Here is a 26,846-nt window from a genome sequence, read left to right on the forward strand (position 1 = left end):
GTGTGGAGATAAAGAGGTCTTCAGCACCTTGCGGCAGAACATCCCTCAGCTTCAAAGTCTGTCCCCCTGTGGAGTGTTGGCAATGGCCCCAGGCCATGGCAAGCTGTGGCTTCTGGCAGCTGCTGGGGGAGTGACTCCTCTTCATCATGTGATGTAATCTTCCATTCTGCAGGAGGGACCAGCCCCGTGAAATCCTCTCAGCACCACTAGCAAGCAGCCCTTCCAGTCCTTTCCATCTGCAAACAGGATGCGTATCTTTCACAGACGTGCAACATGCTCTTGGGAGTGGTCAAGGTTTTGCCCAATTCTTAGCATATCACTTAATTCTACAGCTCCGTCCCTTTTTCTCCCACTCAAGAAAGCATATTGGAATACAAATGAGTAGGCTGATAAAAAAAGTCACCTTGAATCTGTTCTCATTTATGGTTTTTTTTTTAAAGTAAATCATTGATGAATTTGGGACTTTTATTGGCAACATATTACTTAGGGACTCACCTAAGTAACACTGGGTTGACAGCTACTGTGCTAACTGCCAATCCCTGGCAGGTCGATGCAAGGTCAAAGGAGGACTTTCTCAGTCACTAAGTGACAGTTAATATGAATAGCTATTCTCTCAAGAAAAAAGAAATGATTTCTATGGTCAGTCAGGCACTGTATTAGGCACCTTCTGAGTTGGGCACTATACCACCTGAGGAGGGGGGATTTTCAGTAACAGGGCTCTGGTGGCTTCCATAACTATTTCCAAAACTGATGTGTAGCCGTCAAGATTTCTCAAACCCTGAACCCTTTTCCACCATCACATATTTCTGCCCTATTAAAATTTCCTGAAGAAACAAATTGGCGTAATTCTCATACAGTCTCCATTAAATCTTCCTGCTACTGGATTGATTTTTTACAATTCCTATCTCTCGGGTTGGCATGTATGGCCTATTATTTCTTGTTCCTCCCCCTCCCCTTTTTATTCAATAAGATAAGGGAATATTCTGTTAAATTAGTCCTTGTAGGAACCTCGGAATTACCACCATTATTCAAAAAAGTTATGCAAGTCAGCTGTCAATAATGGTGCCCCAGTGAACACCTGATTTTTGTTGTCCCATTGAGTTACTACTGAATTATACCAAGTCCATTTGCAAAGTATGATTTACTTGAATCTTTTTTTTTTTAGACTTTATTTATTTATTTGAGAGAGAGAGGGAGAAGGCACATGAGCAAGGGGGGGCGGCGGGGACAGAGAAGCAGACTCCCCACTGAGCAGGGAGTAGGACGTGGGGCTCGATCCCACAGCCCTGGGATCATGAACTGAGCTGAAGGCAGAAGCTTAACTGACTGAACGGCCCAGACATTCCAGTGACTTACTTGAATCTGACCCCTGCCTCTGAAGTAGTTTTGTGTGATTGCAGAGAACTCATTTTAAAGGCCCATGAATGAAGCAGTGACTGAAAAAAAGGGGCAGGTGAAATGTCTCATCCTCTGTCTACAGGCAGGTCTGTTACACAGGTGTAGTCAACTGCAGGTAAGTTAAGTGCTAATTATTCATTTTAAATTTTTTTTACATCCATTCATTAGAAAGAAAAAAAAACCTTCCTATGTGAAAAACTGCACTCATTATTGAGAGAAAATACTTTATGATGAAAAGCTTGAATGCTATTTACAGGTTAGAGTTCTGTAGATATTGAAGGCTGCAATGAAGATAAAGAAATAATAATGCCCTTTCCTCAGTGAGAAGGTAGAGAGAAAGATGAGAGAGAATACATTTCAAGATCTACTTCTGGTCTACAAAGAGGAATCAGCATAAAGTTCTAGAAGGGAAGGCAGGTTAAGAGGCATGTGAAACTCTCAAGTATGTCATAGTGCCATCACAGGGAAAACCAACTCTATAAGCTTGATTGTGGCCTTTTAGATTCCAGAATTGTGAGAAGATAAATTTCTATGGCATGGAATAGATTAGTTGCTTGGTCACGGGGGTACAAAAAGGACATCTAAATGGGAGGTTAAAGGAAAGGAATGTGAGCTTTCAATGGGGCAAGAGATTTCTAGTAACCCTAAAGCCCAGAATGCATTGTCTAAAGAGCCAGTGAACCTCTCACAAACTGAGGCATTGACGCCTCTACCCCTGGGAATGCTGGTGTGGAGTTTTCTTACCAATGGGTGGTCACTCCCGTCCACAGTTCTGCAGGGTTCTTCTGGCTACAGATGTTCTTGCATTTCCTGCTCAGGGGATCCAGAAGACACCTCAGGGCAGGAAATGGCATTAAATGCCGAACAGAGATAACGGTTGAAAAGTAAAAACCATGAGCATCTCAGAGCAGTGGTAGAACAGAAGAAAATGCAGAGAATGTCCATCATTCTGACAGTCTGGAGCTAATCATCTTTGCTTGGAGAACATCTTGTCCAAGGAATGTGTGAGTGCCCTGAATTTCAACAGAGGAATTTCAACAGGGGAAAGAGAAAATGCTAAATCTAAGAACTGTTATTTTTACAGATCATAATTTCACCTCTGTATTTTTGAGTTTGTGCTTCATAAAAATCCCATACTATTAAAAATTGCTTCCTCTTCCCTAGGACCAGCTTCCTGGGCATGCATTCTGCATGACACACGGCCCAGAGCTTGGTAGGAGCCCCATGATTTGTTTAACATTCTGCTGTTGCCACCTTAAAATATTTAATTCTGGGGGTGCCTGGGAGTCAGTTAAGCACCTGCCTTCCGCTCAGGTCACGGGGCTGGAATCCAGCCCCACATAGGGCTCCCTGTTCAGTGGGGAGCCTGCTTCTTCCGCTCCCAATCCCCCTAATTGTGTGAGTGTGCGCTCTCTCTCTCTCTCTCCTCTCTGTCAAATAGATCAAATCTTCAAAAAAATAAAATAAAATATTTTAGACAAAGGGTGCTACTTTTTTTTCATTTTGCAGTGGACTCTGCACAATTTGTAGCTGCCACTGTTCCCTCCCCATCTCGGAGTTATACTGCTTTTTACATTCAGATGCCTTCAATTGTTCATACAAACCTAGGACAGAGGGAACTGGTGTGGTGGTAAATGTGTGTTGTTCTTTGCTGTTGGGATTTGCTTAGCTTCAGCTTCCTATCTTAATAACTGGGAATAAAAGGAAGGACCTCACTGGCTTTTGGAGGAATTAAAGAACATAAAGCATGTAAACAAGTTTTATCCTATAACAAGTATTTGCTATTATTTGTTGAGGACATTCAAAGAACAAAGAAAAAAGTAGCCCAAGGGTCAGGACTGGATGGCTTGAGGAGGGAATGACAGAAGACAACATTTAGGGGACAGGCAGATGAATGTTCACTTCTCAGGAAGGAAGGCAGCATCTTCCTGGCTGATCCTTTATCCCAATGGCCAGAAGCTGGGGCTTCATTCCTTGCCACTAGCACCACAATGGACGGTGGCTTAGTGACTTGAGTTCCTTCAGGTCAAGAGCAGGGCTGGGCAGTTCTAGACCATTCTAGCCTAGCTAAACACTAACCGGACATTGGATGGTTTGTGTTTAATCTAGGAGAAAGTGGCTTCCCAGTAGGTTCATTTCTGTAATTTAGGACAGACACAATGAAGAACAAGGTCAGAGTTTGAGGTCAGACATTCTTAATCGTGAGGGTCGAGGAGGCATCATCTCTCCAAATCTTTTCCTTTCAAACTTTGACTTCACCCTCATCTCAGATGGATGTTACATCCCTACCTGATACAAACAAACAAACAAAAGTCCCTGCTGACTGTCCCCTTCCCCAAACCAAAACCACAAAACAAATAAGCAAAACTTAAAACAACAACCCCCTCCCAAAACGAAAACAAAAAACCTTCCTTCAAGGAGAAGTAAATAGGTCGCCCCCTTGTTCGCCACGTCCGGTGCCTTTCTCCTTTGGTTCGTTCTAAAGATATATATTCCAGGCTGCTCCTGGCTGCTTTTGAAGAGGAAAAAAAAAAAAATCCAAAAAATGAGGCGTTTACTCTCTCAACAAGTAAAGAAATTCTATTTCCTTTAAGCTTGTCTTGTTCCTATTCTCTGCCAGAAACGCCTCCCCCCCCACCAAACCAAGGCAAAAAACGAAATGCAGATAGAAACGCACCCCAGCAGCAGCCTTTATACGACATCCCCGAGAGGCCTGCGGGGTCGGATGAGTCAAGCTCACGGGGACGAGCGGGGAGCGCTCCCGAGTTTTCTGAAGCCCAAACGTCCTACGACTCACCTTTCCCCGATCCTGCACCGTCTGTCTCCTGGCCTCAGACTCGCTCTCTCTCTCTTGCGGAGCCCGGGGGGCCGGCGGCCGGGGCGGCGCGTGGGGAGCGGAGGAGGCGAGGACGCCGCACCTGTGGGCGCCGGGGGCGCGGGCCCCTGCCGGCCCGAGCGTGCGCAGCTCCCCGGCGGCTCCGCTAGGGGTCTCTCTCGGGTGCCGAACGGGGTGGGCTGGATCAGCTGACTCGCCGGGCTCCGAGCCCAGCCGCCGCGCTCCAGCTCCGTCAGTTTCCTCGGCAGCGGCAGGAGAGAGCAGCCGGAGCGGCGCGAGCGCGGGGCCACCGGAGACGGCGGCGGCGACGGCACCGACAGAGCCGGGGCGCGGCGGATCCCACTCTCACAGCAGTGCACTCGGTGCCCCGCGCAGGGTCGCGATGCTGCCCGCTTTGGCACTGGTCCTCCTGGCCTCCTGGACGGCTCGGGCGTTGGAGGTGGGTGCCGCGCCTCGAAATTGGAGGAGGGGATACGGTGGGAACCCGATTCCCCCAAGTCTTTAATCCGAAGAAGCCGGGGGCAGTCCGGGGGACCCCTCTCCCCTCCACGTCCCACGCCCCCGCTTGCAGGCGCCTCCGGCCCAGCCCTGCCCCGGGGACGCGCGCTCCGGCCGGCGGAGAGGGAACTGGCGAGGCGTCGGGCTTCCCGGTCCGCGCGGGTTGGGGGCGAGGAGGGGTGAAGGATCTTGAGCTCGGATCCTGACTCAGTCCCTGCCTCGCGGGCGGGGGCCGGGGGAGGCGAGAGACTTCCAGATAGGGGGGAGGGGGACGGAGCACGTGGGGGGAAAACCGAAAATGCAGCGTCCCTGGCTCCTGACCTCAGCTCTCGGTCGCTGCCCTTCTCTGGGGCCCTGGTGAGGAAGAGTCAGGACAGCTCGGGAAGCACCCCCCTACCCTTTGCCTTTTCCGCCCCGCTTCACCTTCCTTTCTCATCCCCACCACCCCTTCCCTTCCGGACCCCCAGCTCCTTCCCTTTGGCGGCTGCTCGCTGCGGCCGCCTCGGTGCGACCCCATCGGGGTCGCGCACCACCTTCCGCAGGCAAACTTTGTACATTTTGCGTCTCCCTTTTGTGTTAAGTTGAGAGAGATGGGAGAGGTCGGAGACCCACGGCCACCTCGCACCTTCTCCAAGCCTGGACGGCCCTGGCGTTCGCTCCGCACCTCTAGCTTCTTCCGGAGAGGGAGAAGGTTCCTGGGAACAAAAGCCGCGACACCCCCCCCTCGCCAGCCCGGGGCGCGGTGGCTGAGGCGGCCGCCTTGGTCTGTGCGCCACACCGAGGCTCCCGCCTGACTCCCTTCCCGGGGCTGCGCGTCTGTCCCGGAGGGGGCTGGGGCGCTGCTTGGGGCCGCCGTGGCGGAGCCTCGGGGCCCCTCTACAACCACTCCCCATCCTCTCCGGGGCTTGCAAATTCTGTGCTGGGTTGGAAAGTCCTTGGGGAGAAATATGCGGACAGTGGGGTGTGCGTTTGGTAAGGGTAGTGGCGGGTGGTGGGGAGGCACGAGCTCTCCCCTCCTGTGCATCAAAGGAGGCGTTTGTCTGATTAAGGCGCGGCCTCTTCCCTGGCAGCGAGCCGTCTGGTTTAGTACCCCTGGGGGCGCGAGCTGCTGGGGAGGGTCCTCGGGGCCTTTCTTTTTAGGGTGCAGATAAAAGGATTGAATTGAGTGAAGATTAAGACGGAGAAGATGGCGCCTCTGCAGTGCAGCAAAGAAAAGCGGTGTGAAGGCTGCAGCCTGGTGAAATCCACCCACCGCTAGGTGTATAACAAGTCTTCTCCATTCATCCAACTCTCGAACATTCAGCTAACGCCTGTGCAAAAACGACTATTTTTCTTTTTACCTAAAGGTGCTAAGAAGTTGTTTGTGTGACACTTGGGGTATTTCGCATCCTTTGGGTTCCCATTTGGTATCTTCCTATTTGCAATCTCTCCCAATTTTTCCAAATTTTTTTTTCCTCCTTTTCAAAAAAAAAAAAAAAAAAAATCCAAAAACAAAAAACACCAAAAAACCAACCTCACAATTCTTAGACCAGAGTTTTCTGTAATTACGCTGAGGCTATGCAGATTATCACAGCACAGCCGTTTTAGTCCCGAATTTACAAGATTATTGAACTTTTTTCCCTTCTTTTACCTGTAAGTGGCTCAGAAATCACCCTAGAACCAGTTAAGACAGATTGATTCAAAAGGCGAAGCATTTAGTTTTCTATATTTTTTAAAAATGCATTTATTAAGGGGATTTTTTTCCTCTAGTTAATTTATTCTTACTAGTATCTCTGTTACTTTCCTTACTGTCTTCCTACACACTAAAAAAAAAAAAAAAAACCCACAAATTAATTAAAAGCATATCACAACCTTTATATATGAAGTTTTTGCCAAAATGTAAATATTTGACTTTCTTGACCACTGGTTTGTTTCTGTATAAAAAGAGGCAGCATGTAGGCAAATACGGTTCAGGTTTATTTTTTGGCTTGTGTGCATTTCTTTGCTCTCTCTGCCATTCTTTTGGACATTTTTACTTGTTATTGCCACTTCCCTCAAAGAGTGGAGGTGAAATTTACATTAGTCTGTTTTGCAGAGCACTGGTGGAAGGGTAGGCAATTCACTGTTATGAGGTTTGAGGGGGATTAATTCAGCTATATTTCTGTCCACTGAAAGATGTAATTATGAGTTTATGTCTTGTAGGGCTTAGAAAATAGGTCTACTGCAGGTGGCTCTAAAAAAAGAAATAAATAAGGCAATGATAACGGGGGCCTCCGCTTTTCGGGTAATTACCTGAGTTGATTAATTTGCCTGGCGTACTGAGAGAGTATGAAATTAGAGGGCCCTAACATTTACTTACTTAAACTTGCTTCTTTAAATTTGAGTTTACTGTATCGAGAGGTTTAGCCTAAATAGGGGGGTTTAACCTAGAAACTGAATTGCTTTGATCATGGTGCTAATTCACAGATTATAGATACCTATTCATACTGACTAGTACTGCCTGAAAAGTAGACATTTATACGCAGAACCGTGGAGCCCAGATTTGATCGTGATCTATAAGGAGTCACTGTTTCTTGCTATTAAACGGGAGGTCATGACAACCATCAGGAGGGCACAAAAGCTTCTCTCTACTCACCCTAACCAGCAGAGGCACCTGATGGCACTTGGGAGGCTATTAGTAGTGCAGAGAAGTATTGCAGATCAAATAGCGACCCCTGACTCTGACTGGGGAAGGCAAAAGGAACACGCAACTAAATACATTACAAGGTTAAGTTGGGAATGACTGATTGAAAAACAGTACAAAAGGAATAATGTGGTCCAAACTGAATAATGGTTTGCAGAAAAACATACCCTGTGGATAAGGCTTTCTCCTTGTTGCTGGAAACTCCTTATTTTTATGGTCCTGTTTATGGCATACTGGAGACGTCTGTATAGATATTTGTATGAAGATGAAGGTTGTCAGTCATTCCAGACATAAGCATAGCTATTATATGCCATTCATATTCTATGGTCGCTAAATTGTCAGTGAAGAAATGCAATAAAATTCAGTCAAAATGTACATACTGTTCCTGCAAATTTGACCTGGGTGGAGACATATATTACCTTAAGACACTTAGAAAGCGTCTTTAACATAGTCCTCCTTTACTCTCTGCTTTATTTTGTCAATTAAAAATGCAAAAATAAACCTTATGAATGTAGTTGAAATGTAAAGTTCTGGGTTGGAAGGTTTAATTTGACTGCATTCCCCTTGCTCACAGGAAGTTTGCAGACTAAGTATGAACTAGAAAGTGTTAAATACCAAGAGGAAAGTACAGATTAAGTGGTTTACTGAGTAAGAGCCGTACAGTATAAACATCTATATTTAAGGAATAAAGGAACAATGAGATGAGATAATCTTAGAGAATTTCCTGGTAGTTCATTTCCAGCCAGCGTTGTACCCCAGGTCTGGGGAAGGGACTGTAAGTCTTTGCGTTTACAGAATTTACAGGCCTCTCCCAACCTTTCCCCTCCTGGGAAGGAAAACACACACACACACACACACACACACACACACACCCCTGAGGGCATGGGTGGAGCAAATGTGGGGTTTCATTTTCTTAAACTCTCCATCTATTCACTTGGGACAGTTGTATTAATTCTCTTTTTGGGCCAAATCCTGTCCACAGCTCTGAAAATACTGTGAACAACACAGTCTATTCGTTCGTGAACCTTCCAGTCTAGTGGGGAAGACACACAAGAAACAAATCATAAGTTTGTGTTCCTGAAGTGGGACAGAAACTGAAGCTGAGACAGAAAGGAGTTGGGGGTACACTCTGGAGAGGAGTTGGGGTTTTGGAATAAGGAGCTAAGGGGGAAGGGGCCGAAAGCAAGATCTAAGGGTTTTGCTACTCTGTCCTCAGTAGGAGCTTGACCGAAGGAAGTGAGTTCATGAGGAAAAAAAAGTACCTCACTGGGGCACCAGGAGGAGAGTGGGAAAATAAAATGTTATTTTTGTGTTTTGGATTTGCTGGTAGTTTCTGCATCTCTGTGTTCTTCCTTATTGTGAAATGGTTTCCTTTGCAGAGTGGGCTCCCAGGGAGATACAAGTGTATGGAGTGGGGATTCATGCTAAATATTGCCTCCGGCAAGTCTTTGGAAATGCCATCTCCCTGTGTCTCAGAGCCAATGTACAGACACCCTCATGGGGAGGGGCTGGAGGGAGCTGGAGGGGTGGCAAGCACAGGTAGTCAGGTGAAGGAATGAGCACTCCCCCTTACTGAATAGCAAGTTTAATCAAAATGTTTATTTCTTAATATGTTGTTATTAATAAAAAAAAAATAAAGCCAACAGTACCTAAATGCTCAAACTGAATTTGCAAATGGAAACCATAGTGAAGGGGGAAAATGTTTTTTAACTATTTCTTTAGTGTAATATGGACAGCTTAAAAAATAACCATTTCTGTGAGGGCACTAGTATTTTTTTTTTTTTTGAAAAATATATTTTCTTCTTCAGAGTAATCCTGATTAATAGACATTACTGCCACTGTTTTAGAAGAAGTCAACCAAAAATTGGGTTAGAATGAGAAGTAAGGTATAACTAATATTGATTTTATTCGTATTAGTACTGTGGGAGTCTTACCAATAGTATAGTTGGTTGACACATAGTTCGTGTTATGTGCATTCTATACTGTATTCTTACAAGAAAGGAAGCTAGAGAAAAGATATTAGGCAAATCATAAGGAAGAGAAAGTACATTTGCAGTACTTTACTATATTTAACAGAAAAAGTCTGATAAGTGCACCCACACAGTTCAAATCCTCATTCAGAGGTCAGTGTAATTCATTAAAAAAAAAAAAAAAAAAAGGCCTCGGCCATGTTCAGCAATTAATAGTGCTATGAAAATGTGACACTTGGTAGATTAGTTAGCTGACTGTTGAAAGTGAGTGGAGACAGAGGACTTAGGGTCACATGTATGGAATTTTAGCTGCAGTAAGGAGCTTAGATTTAGTTGGGCTACATTTTTGAAGAAACCTATGGGACAGATTTAGCTTGAACTTTGCTAGGATTATAGTATTTTATGAAAGAAGGTAGTGCTTGAATGGGGAAGATGAGAGGTTTTTTAAAAGCCCGACTCTATCGAAAGTAGTAGAACTGTTCCCACATTTATAATACCTATTTCGATACCATTGTGAAGTTAGGCAGGCAACACGTGATCGTTGGGGTTCTCACACGTTCAAGGAAAGTAGCATCTCACACTGATCAAGATCCTGGACTGGGCTTAAGTCTTGGCTCTGCCCCTTTTGAGCTATTGACTGTGGGCTAGCTCCATACCTCAGTTTTTTCCTTTGTAAAATGGGAATATCTCTATGTGTATGTCTGTGTGTATAAATATATGTATGTAAAATGCTTGGAATAGTACATGAGTTAATATATATAATACGATGGCACATTAGAGGCACTGTGTGTTAGTTACTGCTGTATATGATGATGATGATGACGTAAAATGGATATATTTGAGTCATACCTGGTTGAAAGTTAAAAGCAAACAAACAAATGGGAAAAAAACGCTGGTATGATATTTGACTTAATGACTACCTTACTTAACTGGCCAGCTTAGATTACTGCAGGACATTGGCAGGTCTCTAAAAAAACAAATGAATTTTATTTAAATTTAAAAATGACAGTACAGTGGGGCACCTGGGTGGCTCAGTGGGTTAAGCCTCTGCCTTCAGCTCAGGTCATGATCTCAGGGTCCTGGGATCGAGCCCCACGTCGGGCTCTCTGCTCAGCAAGGAGCCTGCTTCCCCTTCTCTCTCTGCCTGCCTCTCTGCCTACTTGTGATCTCTCTCTGTCAAATAAAGAAATAAAATCTTTAAAAAAAAAAATGACAGTACAGATAAAATTTTTAGACTACGTGTTTTAAAATTTCATTAAATATGTATATTTTATGTTTCAATTGGGTTTTTTGTAAAACATTAAGATAATTTGAGTTCATTGAAAAATTTGAACAGTGCAGAAATATGTAAAAAGCATAAGCAGTTTTTATACATGGAAAGACCTATTTTGAATGTATGCATGTGGGCGGCTGGCTTGCCACATCTGTCTGATACTGAACAAGTTTGTGTACTGGCTTGATTATTAACTGTGCTATTAGTTGACTATCAGTTATGCACAAGGACCTATGAACAAGCTTGGTTTAGTTTTTAGCAAAATGTCTTCTAAAAAAAATTATTAAACCAGTTTTCCCCATGTAGGCCAAAATGGAAGATTTCAAATGCCAGCAAAAGATTTTGGTCTTAAAATGGAAGCGTGAAATCATCTTCTCCAGAGTACAAGGAAACCAGAAAGCAAACTGCGTGAGAACGCAGCATTTCTATAAGAAGTAGTTTTTAAAATAAAATGAATGATATTATCAGGCAGATGATGACTATCACATCTTTAAAACTTTATAGTGATCTGCCTAATTAAAAGCATACTTTGAGAAATCAGCATAGTTTATTATATAATAAGAGGTTTTCAATCTCCATTTCAAAATGAAGCTGAGGATATTTGAGGTTGAGGAATGACTAACACATGGAAGAATCCATAAGCAAAGTATGAAGGAATTTATGTGGGTTTTTGTTAACACCAGCTTTGTATTTATCTTTGTCCTACTCAATCAAAAAAAGTGGGTTTAAGTAGGTGAATGTAATTATGTAGCCATGTTTGGAATAAACATCAGAGTAGATGCCCTGAGGAATGAGTGAGATGCCACCATAATCCCATGTATAGGGTCAGTGAGCAGGGACAAGGCATAAGCAAGATAAACGGTTCAGAAAAGGGAAGAGAACAATAAGCCTGTTTTGTAGATGAACAAATCCTAGAATCTTAAAGTCTTATTAATTATTACAAACAGTGTTTGTATCTTTGAATTTCCAGATGGTCTTTCTCTTTACTTTTTCTTTCTGGGTTCAGATGGTTTTTAGCTGAGAAATTTGATTGAGCAAGAAAAGTTACTTTTTTGGCTGGGGAGATTAATTTTGTTGATATGAAATTGTTTCGGTCTAATTCTCTTTCTTAAGAGAGTCTAACAGTTTGTCCTATGCTCTCAGTTTGCTTCCATAAAAAACCATGTCGTGTCTTCCTTGAAGAATGTTAGGGTATTAGGCAGTCATCATCCAAGATGATAGAGACTGATACATTACTTTGTAGCCTTAAAGCCTACTTAATGAGAATAAGAGATCTGGTATATCAAGAAAAGTCATCTGTGATACCTGAAGAAATTCATTATTATTCTTGTGTCTTTGTTAAATTTTGACCCTTTAATGACTGTAATATATTTTGACCATGTGGAGATTCTTTGCAGGAAGAAACACAAGAGATTTAATCCCACCCTTGGGGCATATTTGTGTACCTTAGATCTGACCCCTCACCCCCAAACTCATTTGTTCAGTGTTTCCATGTCTGTATGTACTTACTTACTACAAAATTAATGAGGCAACGTAATTTTTAGTTTTAATCGAAAATAGAATAGTGTTTGTTTATTAAGGCTTGATTAGTCCAAAAGAGAACTTTTATATCTGCCCTTACTATTGGATGAATTTTCATAAGCACAATTACTGTTTTTATACATAACACTACTCATCTTATTAATGGAATTTATAGGTACTCATGATAAAGATAGACAATGTGCCATCTTAACCATAATTATTGATTTTTCTTTTTATCTTTCAAAAAAGAATTATCCTCATTTACTTTGAAGGTTGCCTTTATTTATTTATTTTACTCTTTGAGAGAGAGAGAAAGAAAGAGGGAGCACGCAAGCAGGGAGGGACAAAGGAGGAGAGAAAGAGAATCCTAAGCAGTTTCCATACCCAGCTTAGAGCCTGAGGCTACTGGATCTCAGGACCCTGAGATTGTGATCTGAGCAGAAATCAAGAGTCAGACACATAACCCACTGAGCCATCCAGGCTCCCTGAAGGTTGAACCTTCAAAACTGACACAAATTTTTTGAAATTTTAGCAAACTCTTCAGACACTAACATTAAAATGTCTCATGAAAATTGATATTTGAGATCAAATCTTTCCCATACTGATGCTCTTAATTGCTTATGATGGCTTGTTTCAACAAATACAATTTTGTCAGCGCAGCATATTGGTTTGAAAATGTAAGTGATGCATTCTTAAGAAACTCCCATAGAACATTGGGGAGGGTATGTGCTATGGTGAGTGCTGTGAAGTGTGTAAACCTGGTGATTCACAGACCTGTACCCCTGGGGATAAAAATACATTATATGTTTATTAAAAAAAAATAAAAATAAAATAAGAAAAAAAAAGAAACTCCCATAGAAACTTGCAAATATGCGGATTCATCATTCTAAGAATAATTTATTCATAGGTAGTTATATATTAAATTTATTCACAATTTAAAATTGAAATTTTTATAGAAAGGTTAATAGCATTTTTACATACACAGACAGATTTTTAAGGGCACAACCAGCAAAGGAAAACGCACTTTTTCATTTAACAAATACTTCTGAGTCTCCTACCCTTAAGGGAGCTTATAGTATTGTGAGGGGTAGACAGAATAAATAGCATACAGTAGGGGACTAGGAAAAAATTGAGTGAGGGGTATCCGGGGATTGCTATATGGAAGTGTGTTGTGGGGTGATCTTTTATGTGATACCAGGAAGGGTCTCTGATCTCATCCCTATACAAATGTAGACTTAGATATTTGAGCGAGAGAACTATATATTCACCATGATGTAGGAGAGAAGCTGGGGACGGGGGGATCTAGAGTGGTTAAATAATTAAAAAACGGTAATGGTTGGGTAGAAAAATTAATACTGATTGTGATCACAGTTTATTATACCTGTTTCTCTTTTTTTAAGCGTATTTGTAAATTTTTTAAAGGTTTATTTATTTGTCAGAGAGGGAGACGGAGGGAGCACAAACAGGGGGAGGGGCATGCAGAGGGAGAAGCAGGTGATCCCAGGACCTCTGGATCATGACCTGAGCTCAACTGAGCCATGTAGGTGTCCCTGCTATACCTGTTTCATCACTACCACTGCATTTAGTAGTAATATTTGATAAATATTTTCAATGAGTACTTTAGAAATTTTATATTGTGGTGATAAAGAATTTGTGTTTAAGTTCTTGACATTTGAATTAACCTGTGTCTAAAAAATTGTGAATGACCCTTCACTGCAAGTACCGAGGGAATATTAAAGCCTTTGAAATAAAATTTCTGCTTTCATCCTTTTCTGAAATATTTTATTGTGAAAAAGTTTCGTAAATGCTCTTAATAACTTAATGTTCAGTCATTTGCAACTCTTTAAGAAATTCATTTGGCCGAGCAAAAGTGTCTCGTTCTTGAAATATTTCATCAATCTTGAGATGGATTGGGACAGTTTCAATCGAGGGTGGCAAGAAATGATTTTGTTTGAATAAGATTTGTGTATTGGAATTAAATTGAGTTACCATCAAATGAAAATTTCATTATCATTGTCTTTTTTCGGTTTGCTGCTTTTCTGCTTTTTTATAGCTAGTATTTACCTCTTACTTTAGTGTGAGGCAGGATCAGAATTGGCCCTTTAAGACAAAAATTAAGTTCTGTGACTTCTGTTCTCTAAAAGAATTGTACTGTTCAAGTTCACGGGCTTGAAGCCAATCCCACTATGTGCTATTAACTTAACAGGCATTGAAAATCTAATTGAGGTCATTATGATTAGCCTTATATCTTGCCAGTGTTTTTTCTCAGGCTTATTTTTAATGTTATATGTCAAGTGTTAAATCCTCTTACACCCCAGAGTCCAGAAAATTTAAATCCAATAACAGTAAACTATATTTTAAAATCCTCCAGTTGTTTTGTGGCTGGGGAACGTTCTTGGCGAGCTGATGGGACATTGGAATGTGAAGGCAGCTTACACATTGCAGTTAGTTTGAGGAATGTGAAGGGCTCCACTTGCAAGAGCACATTTGTGACAAAATTGCAGTTTGGAAGTCACTGCATACTTGTTCAGTGAAGTATGAGAGGAGGGAGTCCTGGGAGGGTGGCCATGTGACTGGAAGGCCGAAACAGTAGGAGCAAGGCTGCTGGATAGAGATGTTCTTCAGACAGCGCAGGTCCCGGGAACTAAGAACTGAGTAATTTATCGGCATGGCCATTCGAGATAGCCAGGACAACGATAATGAAGATTGGGGGTCAGGGAGGACACTTCAATGAGCAAGATACCAAGCGCTTTGTTTCCAGGCGATGCTTTTCCTTGTCTGTATTTGCAATTTGAATATTTCATGTCACTTTGTGAGCTGGACTCCAAGATTAAATTTTTATCGTGGTGAATTTTATTATTTGTGAAATTTTTGTCATGCTGTAAGAGCGCCTATGGCAAGTATTCAGTTTTGGGGGGCTATTTCTTATGTGTATGTGTTTTTAGGTGTATTTATTGATTTCATAAATAGCTTGATTAGGAGATTAGAAAAAAATTTTAGCATAACTACCCCCCCAGGGGAAAAAAAAGTCATTGGTTAAAATATTCTTCAACAGGCTTATTACCATTGTTAAATTATTGATGCTTTTTAAAAAAATTCTGACACATAACCTCATTGCTTGCTTGCTCATTCATCTCAGAAGTGGAGCACTGAACACAAATCCGAGCCTGTTGATCGATTCTTCTAGCAGATGAGGGGAAGGTTTAATGCAGGATGTTTAATTGGATATTTGAATTATGTGTTCGTGTGTTTTGTCTCTATTCCAAATTTTCTCAGGGCGTTTGTGATCGAATTCTGTGATATTGACACCGATTTGGAGTTGTGTTTTATTATTATTATTATTAATTTATTGTTGTACTGCACTTTTCTCCCTTTCCTCTTGAAATTTGGAAAACATCATTCATTTTATGGACATGTACTGGATGCCTTCTGTGTTTCAGGGGTGACAGGAGCACTATAATCTTTGTGGCGCTGTGAGTAAACAAAGAAGTAACTCAGCTTGTGCCTCGGTTTCGCAGCCTGATAGGGGAAGAAAGAGATGCAGAAAGAATTAGGCCCAGTATGCTGAAGGTTCCCACGGAGGAATGTACAGAGTCTTCATAGCAGAGGTGATCAGTCTTTAAACTGGGTTTCAGGGATGAGTGGGGGTTAATTCTGGGGACATGGTAGGGATTTCCAGACAGAAGGAATAGTGAAGGTGTAGAGGTTCAAGAGAGGAAGCCATAGGGATATGGGTGGGAAAGATGGTGTGGGAATGGTAGGAGATTAAGAGTTTTATTAGATGCTTTGATGAGTTCAGACTTCATTTTCTTAGCAGTGGGGCTGTTTTTAGATGTTCCTAAAATGGGGGTAGTAGCCATTGATGACTATTGATCAGTTACATTTAGGAGCCTTTGCTGAAGTCCTTGTCAATATCTGCTTAAGCCCATTAACCAGATGGTAGCACCTCCCTGCTAGGGAGCCTGGTACATGTAGTATATTAGCTGGAATATTTCCACTAGGAACACATTCTAGATTCTTCTCTTATGGAATAAGGAAAGGATAGGATATTGGGTGACAAACAGCTGGCATTCTGGAATGTGCAGGGGATACAATACAAGGGATGTAGAGGAAAATGGGTAGATTCTGAAATATTCTGAATCAAACCAAAGGAAGGATTCTCTGTGAGCAATTGGAGTAGGTTTTTGGGATTTGCCCACATCTTACATGTTGGCTAACCTCACAGGACACATATCTTTAAGAATGGAGAATGGAGATGGGGAATGCTTTTTTAAAAAAATGTTATGGCAGGAACACCCGAAATCCAAGACTTGGCTCTGGCTATTTACCTGCATCCAAGATGGTTTAGACTTGTGTTCCAGGGAAACCCTTCCAATCAGGGTGATGGGAAAACAGAGAGTGGAGTGCTCTTTGGAAAGTCATGGCAGAGTCAGTTTACTCTCCCTGTTGGTAAACTATCTTTCATTTGATCTTGAGACTTCTCTAAAGCAACTTTGTTATGTTTGTTCTTTGAAAGGAATAGCAGATAAAACAAGCTTTGAGGGTTTTAGAAAAGAGCATGATACAGAGAACCTCTTTTGAGCTAGATTTGCCTACCATGTTTATCTTTTTATCACTGCTGCATAGCATTTCAAATATGCTCGTGTGTACCTGTGTTATTAAAACAGAATAGGACGATCTGTGGAAAAGAGAAAAGTAAACCTTAATATATTTACATGAGTAAAAATGGAACTGCCGTTTTAAAATATGTCTTAATTCCTTATCTGTTTTTTTATTCAGTTACTCTAAAAATGGTCAAATGAAGATACTTATCAGAAAGTACATAATGAAATAAAGCTGTGGGAAAACCCTCGAGTCCTGAGCAGACTGGATATAATCATTCACATTAGGGAGTGTTTGAGGTTTTATAGTAGGTATTTAACGGTACCCAAAGATGTATTTAATATATGTCCTAAGAGTTTTATATATGGTACATGGTTCTATCTTAAGGAAACTTACAAAACATCAAGGTTCCTCTGCAACTATTCTAGGTTTTATTTTTTACATTCATTCTTTTTGAACCCTTGATTGATTGTCTATAAAGTAATCAAAGACATCGTTCAAGTCTGGTCATCTTAAATATGAGCATTGTTTTTTTTGTTTTGTTTTGTTTTGTTTTCATTTTGAAGTATCTGTCAAGGAAATATTTTATCATCTCAGTTCTAGAGACTATATTCAGAAAAACGATGATAACTTTCATGTGTCCAGAACAGTAGTTGATTGATGATGAGAATCAGGAAGAGTAACCTTTGTGTGTTTGAATATATATTCCTTTAATAGTACCCTGGCCATATTTTGAAATTGATGCTTTTTTTCCCCCTAAAAAGAGTAAGTGGTAATTATATAAGTTCGAAAAATTTTTATTTTTATTTTTATTATTATTTTTAAAGATTTTATTTATTTGACAGACAGAGATCACAAGTAGGCAGAGAGGCAGGCAGAGAGGCAGGCAGAGGGGGGGGGGGAAGCAGGCTCCCCGCCAAGCAGAGAGGCCGATGTGGGGCTCGATCCCAGGACCCTGGGACCATGACCTGAGCCAAAGGAAGAGGGTTTAACCCACTGAGCCACCCAGGTGCCCCTAGTTTGAAAAATTTTTTAAATTATGGTAGGTTAGATAGAAATTGAAAATGTAAGAAAATCATGATCATTGATTCCAACATAATTTTATAATGGTCATAAATAGTTTGTAGAATTTAAAGAAGTAATTTCACCAAAGGACATGCATTTTATGCTGGATTCTGTTCTGTTTTTATATAACTGAAAATACTTGACATGGGTTTGCTCTTAGTTGGCTCTGAAATGCAGAGTTAGGGACCATTGCTGGTTTTATTGACTTTAAATAGTTGGTAGTTTATTTTGTAGGCAATTAGACATATGCCTTTGTTTAAGATCACCTCATTGAAGAAGTTGGCGGTCCAGGAATATGTTCTGAGAATATTTGAGTATTCATTTATTTTAAGATTTTATTTATTTATTTGACAGGGAGAGACACAGTGAGAGAGGGAACACAAGCGGGGGTGGGTGGTCGGAGAAGGAGAAGCAGGCTTCCCACCAAGTAGGGAGCCCTATGTGGGGCTCGATCCCAGGACCCTGGGATCATGACCTGAGCTGAAGGCAGATGCTTAAAAACTGAGCTACCCAGGAGCTCCTATTTGAGTATTCTCAATTGAGATTGTTAATTTACCTGAATCGTATAAATGTTTTGTTAGGTTTGTTCATAGCCTATAGTATCGCTAAGTATACAAGCTCTCTACAAATGATTCTACTTCTCTGATCATTTCAAATACATTAAATAAGTTGATACAGATCAGAAAAACTAGTGGGAAAGTTTCTAGTTAGACATCAATAAAATATAGTTGCTCTGTGCAAGTTCATTTTAGTTGCTCCTGTAAATGCAAGTGTGAGTCTAAAAAAAGAAGATTGTGAAAAAAAAAAAAGAAGATTGTGGTCATCTTTATAAAGTAGATTAAATAATCACTTTATATATTTAATTCAAAGGAAACTGCAAAAACAGGCTATAAGTGCCTGTGGAAACAATAAGCTCCACGTCCTAATGGCGAAGAAGCAGGGGATGGTAATGTTCCATTGTGATGCTCTCTTGGTGTCATTTCATCCCAGAGTTCCCCAGGCCTTCACTTAATGCTCAAGGCTAACTCAACAGCAAAGCTGTCCAATAAATGTATAATGGGATCACGGATGTAATTCAGAATTTCCTAGTAGCCACATGAGAGAGTAAAAGAAACAGGTGATACTAGTTTTAATATGCTGTAGACTGAACCCAATAAATCCAAAATATTATTTCAACATATGGTCAGTATAAAAATTATTAGTGAAATATATTAGATTCTTTTTTTTTCACCTTATGTCTTCAGAATTTTATCCATAGAGCATATTATAGCTCGGACCTGCCACAGTTGAAGTACTCAGTAGCCACACATGGCTAGTGTCTACCATGTTGGACAGGGCCGCTATGTTAGAAGGGCCGACTCAACGCACTGTCGTCCAGAAAAAGAATCAGGTTTGGGAGCAGGTAGTATCTAGAAGCCCTTTCTAAGTTCCCTCATTTCACAGATGAAGAAACTGGAATCTAGAAACCTTGGGTTGCTTAGTATCAAAGCCCAATCCTTGCCCCCTGACTTTTGGTCTCTTTCTCCTGATTCTTCCTTTTTCTGTTCTATGTTGCTGTGACTACTTCAGTATGTCTCCCAAATGTTAGGTAGTTGCTCTCAGTTAAATATTGAGCCAGGCCCTTAAAATCTTGCCCACTCAAGAAGGTATGCTCCAGTCTGGACAAAACTGTTTTCGGGCAGGGTACATAAAATTACCAGGTACATCTAGAATCCCTTTTGGAGTGCGCATTGTTCAACTAGGAATTAGGAGGATCCTTTCAGATCCCAGACATGTGACTCTGAACACCGGTTGAAATGTCAGATACTGAAGGGCAAGATCAACAAGGTATTATTATAAGTGTTTTGTGCTGTATATGATGTCTGTTCCTAGAAACAATGGGGTTAAGCCTTCTTTTTTCTTTTCTTATTTTTTGGAAGGTTGCCCATGTGTGTGTCCATAGTTCTTACCCAGTTACACTTAAAGTATGATATTTCTTGACCACTGAAGCCTGACGCACTCCTGGCATGTTACTTTCAGAATGTAAGCAAATATGGAAAGCGTTCTGCATGGCATGGTGGGTTGGCGAAGCCAGGAGATCGGTGCGCTCCTGGGATCACTGCTGTAAAGTATTTGTTTTACAATATGAAGATGCGTGATGGATGAACTTTGAGAGTTAGAGGTTATTTTTCTAAAATATTTACCAGCCTGGATGTTGTAAATTGTGGAAGAGTGCTTTGAATAGAGTTTAAATTTTTTCGTGTGACTTAGGTTTAGTGATTTTTGGTGAAGGGTTAGACTTAACCATTTTTCTATCTGAACCTTAGGACTTCTTATCTGTGGCTAACCTTTACCCAAAAGGCATTATTGATCTTTAAGTTAAGCAGGCACTGTATTTTCTGCACACTGAATTTCGCAAATGCTGATGTATGGGACAATACTGAGAAGACTCACATCTTGCAGGAATGACTTAAAAGTACAGAGATAAAACTGTATTTTCTGTGGCAGTTGTCTATTAAAGAAATTGTTTTAAACTTAAAATATTCACCATACTTTTTCTCTATAACAGTTTTTCCTACATTTGCATAGTAAATATATACAAGAGAAACAGAAGTTTAGAGCTTGTTAATGTTTGAGGGAGTCTTTTTTATTATTATTATTATGTTTAAATTAGAGTTTTTTAAATAGAAAAGTATTACAAGTATATTGTAGGTAACTTAGAGAAAATACACAAGTGTGCTTAATCCTACCATCCCTAAGTGTCTGTTTTATGTCATTTTTTTAAAAGCATTTTTTAAATCGCACTGTTATGGTCCATCTTAGATCCTGCGTTTTATTCCGTAACATAAAATCTTAGGCTATTACAGGATGCCTGGGTGGCTCAGTCGGTTAAGCATCTGTCTTCAGCTTAGGTCATGATCCTAGGGCTTGGGATCGAGTCCCACACTGGGTTCTTACTCTGTGGGGAGCCTGCTTCTTCCTCTGCCTCCCCACTGCTTGTTCTCTCTCTCTCAAATAAATAAAATCTTTAAAAAAATAAATCTTAGGCTATTATAAGCTTTTGGTAAATATAATGTCTAATGGATGTATGAATCTGTTTATAGCAACAGGAGCTCTATAATTTGTGGGTGTGTGTTTTTTAATTTGACATTTCCAGCCCAAATTTAGGTTGAAAGTAGTGATGTAGGAAAGAATTATGTGCTAAGTACCTGTAGATATTTTAAGTGTTTATAGAATTATCAAAATTGCAGCCCTCAAGTGGTGTTCAGTGTGGTGGTCCTTCAACTATAATGTAGTACTTAAAGAAAATGAGAGGAACAGAAACCGTTAGAGGTTAACAAGGAAATAAAGAAAACCTGACCTAGTGATTTCATCGAGCCATCCTCTTATTTAATAATTCCATGATCACTTTCGTAGGAAGAAGTGAGATTTGACAGGTAGACATAGCCAGGAGCTCTGCTGTAGCCATCACTGAAATTGTGATCTCAGTTTACTGGAGCCATCCAGTGGGAGCATCAGTTTTGTTACATGATTACAGGGATGTCAGTAAAGCCCACCCTACTTTTCCTTTCCCTGCTTTTAAAGTCTGTCCTGTGTCCTGACCTTACGTGGCTAAGAAATGTCAGAAACATTTTCTCTGTAAAGTTCCCAAAGGTAAGAATATTTAGCTACGAAAAGAGCTTTAAATTTAGTAATGTGTGATGAGATGCCTCCTCCACAGAACCTTTTGTAAGGTTGTAGAGCCCATTTAGCGAGAACCATATAATCTTTGATTATTAACTGTTGTTTACGTGGTTAGTAAACAGTTTTGTAATTCATATTATAGGTTTTTGGAGCAGGGAGTATGTTGTTTATTTATTGTTTACTTATAAATAAATACAATACTGCGTATATATAGTGAATAAATGCCACCCTCAGAAGCCTAAATAAACCTTTTTCTTAGTCTCATCATGTCTCCACAATCTACTGCTCTTTGTTAAAATGGAAAATAGCCTCTCAGAACTCACTGTTTCTTGGTGGCTTTCACTTTTTTATAAAGCTTCCCTTACCCTATCCCATCCCATGTAAAAATATTTACATCAAATAAAATTTGTATGGCTTTTCTCATTGATTTGCCTTTTGTCGGTTTAATTTGCATGGCTTCAGTTACTGAACCTAGGAGTGTAGAGCAAAAACGTTTTTCCTCTCCTTTACATATTCAAGTTAGAAGGAACAATAAATGGAAGGGCTATGAGGTGGGACCGTGGGGCATGCTGTCTGAGGAATTATGCGAACTGTTACAAATGTCCCACCAATCATGTATACATAATTTATCAATAGCAGTTCACATTGATGAATCATTTGTAGAAACTAACATAAGTGTCTTGCATACTGAATTCATGCGGTGTTAGAGAAGAGTGTATGTTTCGATCAAAAGGAATTTATGGAAGACATTCTGTATTCTAAACATTTTAAAGAGCTCTTACAATATATAATAATTCACTTTTGTCTCTGTATTGAAAGATTTTTAGGACAAGGGAAAATACTGTCTTACAGTTATTTTAGGTTTGTTAGTTTTTTTGTTTTTGTTTTTGGTTTTTTTGGTCACAAGGAAAAGAACTTGCATTAGAAACTTGGCAGTCAATCATGTCATATTGTTGGGATTTACAAATTCTGAGATAAACACCTCTATTTTTAGCATTTGTAAAAATAGATGGTTCCTTGGCTTTTGCTAAAATAACAAGAATAATGAGAAGAAGAAACTTACATAGCTCTTTCTATGACCCATGCGTTATTGGAAGCACTTTTCCTGTCGTCCTCCACAGCATCCTGGGAGGTAACTACTTTTATCCCCAGTCCATGTATCAAACCGGTAAAGTCTGAGCTGGAGGGAGCTCACAAACCATGTTCACACTTTGTCTTCATTTCTGTCCTCTTAACCACTTAGGTATGTAACCACTTGCCTCTAGTGAAGTGGAATGAGGGTGAAGTTCGACCAGTCCTTCCTCTTGGAAAAGGCAAGCTATTACAGCCGGGACTTGATAACGAATAAGGTCTGACCTGCTACCGCCTTCAGTCCTGTTGCTCCACTCCCTCCAGGCTCACCTCTGCGAGCTTCTGAGTGGTGATGTCTCCACGTGATGTCTTCCTGCAGCCACTCCTTCCCTCCCAATCTTATTCCTTCCCTTTCTCTCGCCCCAAATAGAATAATCCAGACTATGGATGTTGGAGACATTTAGACCTTGCACCTAAGTCCATGAATCCTTCAGTTATTAGAGTTATGACCACAGGAACATGACTTAACTTTCCTAAACCTAAATTTCCACGTCTACAAAGTGTTTATAGGTTGATCAGCAGAAAAATTGAATTAACATGGAGGTAGGAAGTCCAGGGCCTGGCCAGTAGTAGGCTCTGAAATGAACGATGGCTCTGATTTTTACTGCACGCTTCTTTGTAGCATCTCTTCTTTGACGTTCAAAACTGTCCCTGCTGTTCGAGTCAGCTACACTTGACCCCTACAAATGCCAAGGCTGGGAAAGAGGCCCAGTTGCGGGTGACACTGCTCCGCTTAGCCTCACGTTTTGGGGGCTGTCAAACAGCGGAGGCCAGAGTATCTCAACATTTCCTTGACCACAGTTTCAACATCTGAAAAGAAGAATGACTTCTTTAAAATTCTGCATAATCTTTGTGGTCACATTGTTAGAGTTTGAGATATCTGTGAACCCAGAAGAGAAGCCACTTGGGAAGGAATCTGCAGAATGCTCGCCCATGATGCGGCTCCCCTGCCTGTCCCTTTTCCTGCCCCTCCCAGTCCTGCCCCTTCTTGGCATTTTCTGCAGTAACCCTGCAAGAGTAACAGCCTTGGCTGCTTAGACCAGCTGGAGACAGTCCCAGAATTCCTGACCGCTATCTTTCAAAGATCTCTGCTAACCCCTTTGAAAACAAATGAATTGTTTACCACATGTCACAGAGCACAGGAAAGGAGATAATTGAGAGATGTTTCTGAAGGGACCTGTTCCACTTCTAGCACCTGCAGAAGATCCTTGAAATAGTGGTAGGCAGGCCTTCTGTCTCCTGGAACTGCCTGTGTGTGGCACTGATATAATAGAAATGTGCATTTCTCTTCACACTTTATCAGTACGTTTCTGTACTCCTGTCACGCAGACACTACATTCAGGAGAAAAATCACTGGACCATTAGTGGTTTCAGGTGACTTATAAATTTCATTAATTCACAAAATATAAGTTGAATATGACGGTATGTTTTTTGGTTTGGGGAGGTTTTATTTTAGGGTGGGGTCTTATTCTGCATAGGGGAGGAATTGGATTTTTCAAGACAAACCCAACAGACTGCTGGGTTTTTGATGTTTTGATTCTAGAAGGATATACTCTCCTCCCTGCCAACCCCAGTCTTCCTTCTGACCTTTGGCATGTGTAAGGCCCTATCAGGTGTTCCTGTTTGAGATCCTGTTACACCCACATCCTGTAGCCTCATCCAAGTCCTTTGAGGCCGACTTAATATGGATTAATTTAACAGTTGCTCTGTGAAAACAGAGGTTTCTAATAAATTAATCAAGCTGTATAAAAGATGTTTTTCCCCTTAAAGAAGTCACATCTTTCTATGAAACTGTAGGTAAAGTGAAACTGAAATGCTTCTGACTAAAATTAGTGTATTATATTTAAAACCCTTTGCCTGAGACTGGTTATGACATGCTCCTTTATTAAATTTCTAGTCAGGTGCTTATTCATAAAAATAAGGCTTATATAAATGGTAGTGTTCAAATGTTACACTAGTCTGTTTTGGCAGCTTGACCTTTCACAGCAGCCAAACAAATATATATATATATATATATATATTTTTTTTTACACTGAGAAGAGAATTATTTAACATTTTTGTGCTAGCAGTATGTCAAGTGAATTCAGAGCCTGAATGCAACTGATGAGAGTCTAGGTGGAACCATGAAAATATAAGGATGTAAAAGAGAAGACCAATAAGGCAGCTGTATGGGGAGGGAAGTTTACAACAGACACTTGGGAAAATTAACATAATTATTTACAATGTCCTGTGGGAGAATCGTGAGGTAAGAGGAGCCAGAAAAAATTCTAAAGAAAAATGTAAAAGTACAGAAATTAACACTGCATAGCACAGGCTAAGAGAAATTAGGGGGACAAAATAGAAGTGTAGAAATCAACTTGTGTGAGTGTTTAGTGCATTTATATGTGTTTAGTGTGGGATATGAAATTAGTGCGGGATAAAGGTGGTTTACTACATCAGAGCGGGGAAGGATAGATTATTCATTAAGTGATATTGGGATATCTGCCCATAAAAAGAAGCTAGGTGATTATAATATTTAGAGAGTCTGTAACAAAGGGCAGATTTCTTTCTTTTTTTTTTTAAGATTTTATTTATGTAATAAATAGAAAGATCACAAGTAGGCGGAGAGGCAGGCAGAGAGAGAGGGGGAGGCAGGCTCCCCGCTGAGCAGAGAGCCCGATGTGGGGCTTGATCCCAGGACCCTGAGACTATGACCCGAGCCGAAGGCAGAGGCTTAACCCACTGAGCCACTCAGGCACCCCAGATTTCTTTATTCCATAAAGTGCTCTTACAAATCCATTAGAAATACTAAATATGAATATCTTAAGAGAAAAATGAGTGAAACCCTCTTACAACTATTATCATGAAAAATCTTAAAACATACACAAAAGAGAAGAGTATGGTGAGTCTCCGGGTACCTGTCACCCAGCCTCAGAAATCATAAGCTTATTTCTAACCTTATTATCTGTTATTGTCTTGTTTTAGCCAAACAACTCCCCCGCTTCTCCTTTTCCTCACTGGGTTCTTTTGAAATAAATTCAGTCATGTAATTTTAGCTGTACGTATTTATTTCATTATGAGCCTCTGAAAGAATTGAAATGAGCAAAGGAAAAAATATTTCATAGGTAGTACTCAGGAAAAAAATATACTAACCAGTAAACCCATGAAGTTACGTTCGATCTCATTAGTAATCTGGGGAATGCAAATTAAAACATAACATTTTGTAACCATCTGATTGGCAGAAACTGAAGAGTCTTGCCAGAGCTGGCAAAGATGGAAAAAAACACATTTTCTTGGACTATCAATGGTACAGAAATTTTCAAGAGCAAATTGTTCAGAACTTCATGTGTATACCCCTCAATTTAGCAATTCTAGGAGTTAGTAGCATAGTGTATTATATGAGTGACCATAGAAAAGGATATTATTAGGGGTACCTGGGTGGCTCAGGGGGAATAAGCATCTGTCTTCGGCTCAGATCATGATCTTGGTGTCCTGGGATCCAGCCCCGAGTTGGATCCAGCCTCCCTGCTCAGTGGGGAGTTTGCTTCTCCCTCTGCCCTTCCCCTACTCCGCTTATGCTCTCTCTCGCTTGCTCTTTCTCTCTCTAACAAATAAACAAAATCTTAAAAGGAAAAAGAAGAGGACATTATTAGAGCATTAATTCTACCAGCTAAACAAATGTATTTTTTTACTGTTGCTCAAACTGGAGTAGAATTCCACCATACATTTAAAATAGTATTAAGTGCGGGACGCCTGGGTGGCTCAGTTGGTTATGCAGCTGCCTTCGGCTCAGGTCATGATCCCAGCGTCCTGGGATCGAGTCCCGCATCGGGCTCCTTGCTTGGTGGGGAGCCTGCTTCTCCCTCTGCCTCTGCCTGCCATTCTGTCTGCCTGTGCTCGCTCGCTCTCCTCTCTCTCTGACAAATAAATAAAATCTTTAAAAAATAAAATAAAATAAAATAGTATTAAGTGCAAAAAGGAATTTACAGAAAGCAAGCATAATAAATTCCATTGAGGAAAATTTTATATACAGAACAAAATTTACGTGCATAGAACATACTTGACAGGTGGGGATATTCACGTCTATCCTAATAAGTATGATAAGCTGCATAGACCATCTCTGGAAGAATCAAGTACATCTAACAAACTTTGCCTCTGGTTAATGAGAGAGTGAAGTAGAGGAGAAGGTAATACATATTTACTTTTTACGTTATCACCTGTATTTTTGAATGGTCACTAAGCAGATAC

General features: G+C 40.7%; 1 protein-coding gene across 1 annotated transcript in view; it reads left to right on the forward strand.

The window, feature by feature from the left end:
• Positions 1 to 4,108: 4,108 nt before the first annotated feature.
• APP (amyloid beta precursor protein) overlaps positions 4,109 to 26,846 on the forward strand; it is a 275,311-nt gene continuing 252,573 nt past the window's right edge. The window contains 3 exon segments of the mRNA XM_047721518.1: positions 4,109 to 4,234; positions 4,237 to 4,345; positions 4,348 to 4,673. Of these exon segments, the coding sequence (XP_047577474.1) occupies positions 4,124 to 4,234; positions 4,237 to 4,345; positions 4,348 to 4,673 (546 nt within the window). The 5' untranslated portion in view covers positions 4,109 to 4,123.

Source organism: Lutra lutra, chromosome 1, assembly GCF_902655055.1.
Source record: "Lutra lutra chromosome 1, mLutLut1.2, whole genome shotgun sequence".
Lineage (NCBI taxonomy): Eukaryota > Metazoa > Chordata > Mammalia > Carnivora > Mustelidae > Lutra > Lutra lutra.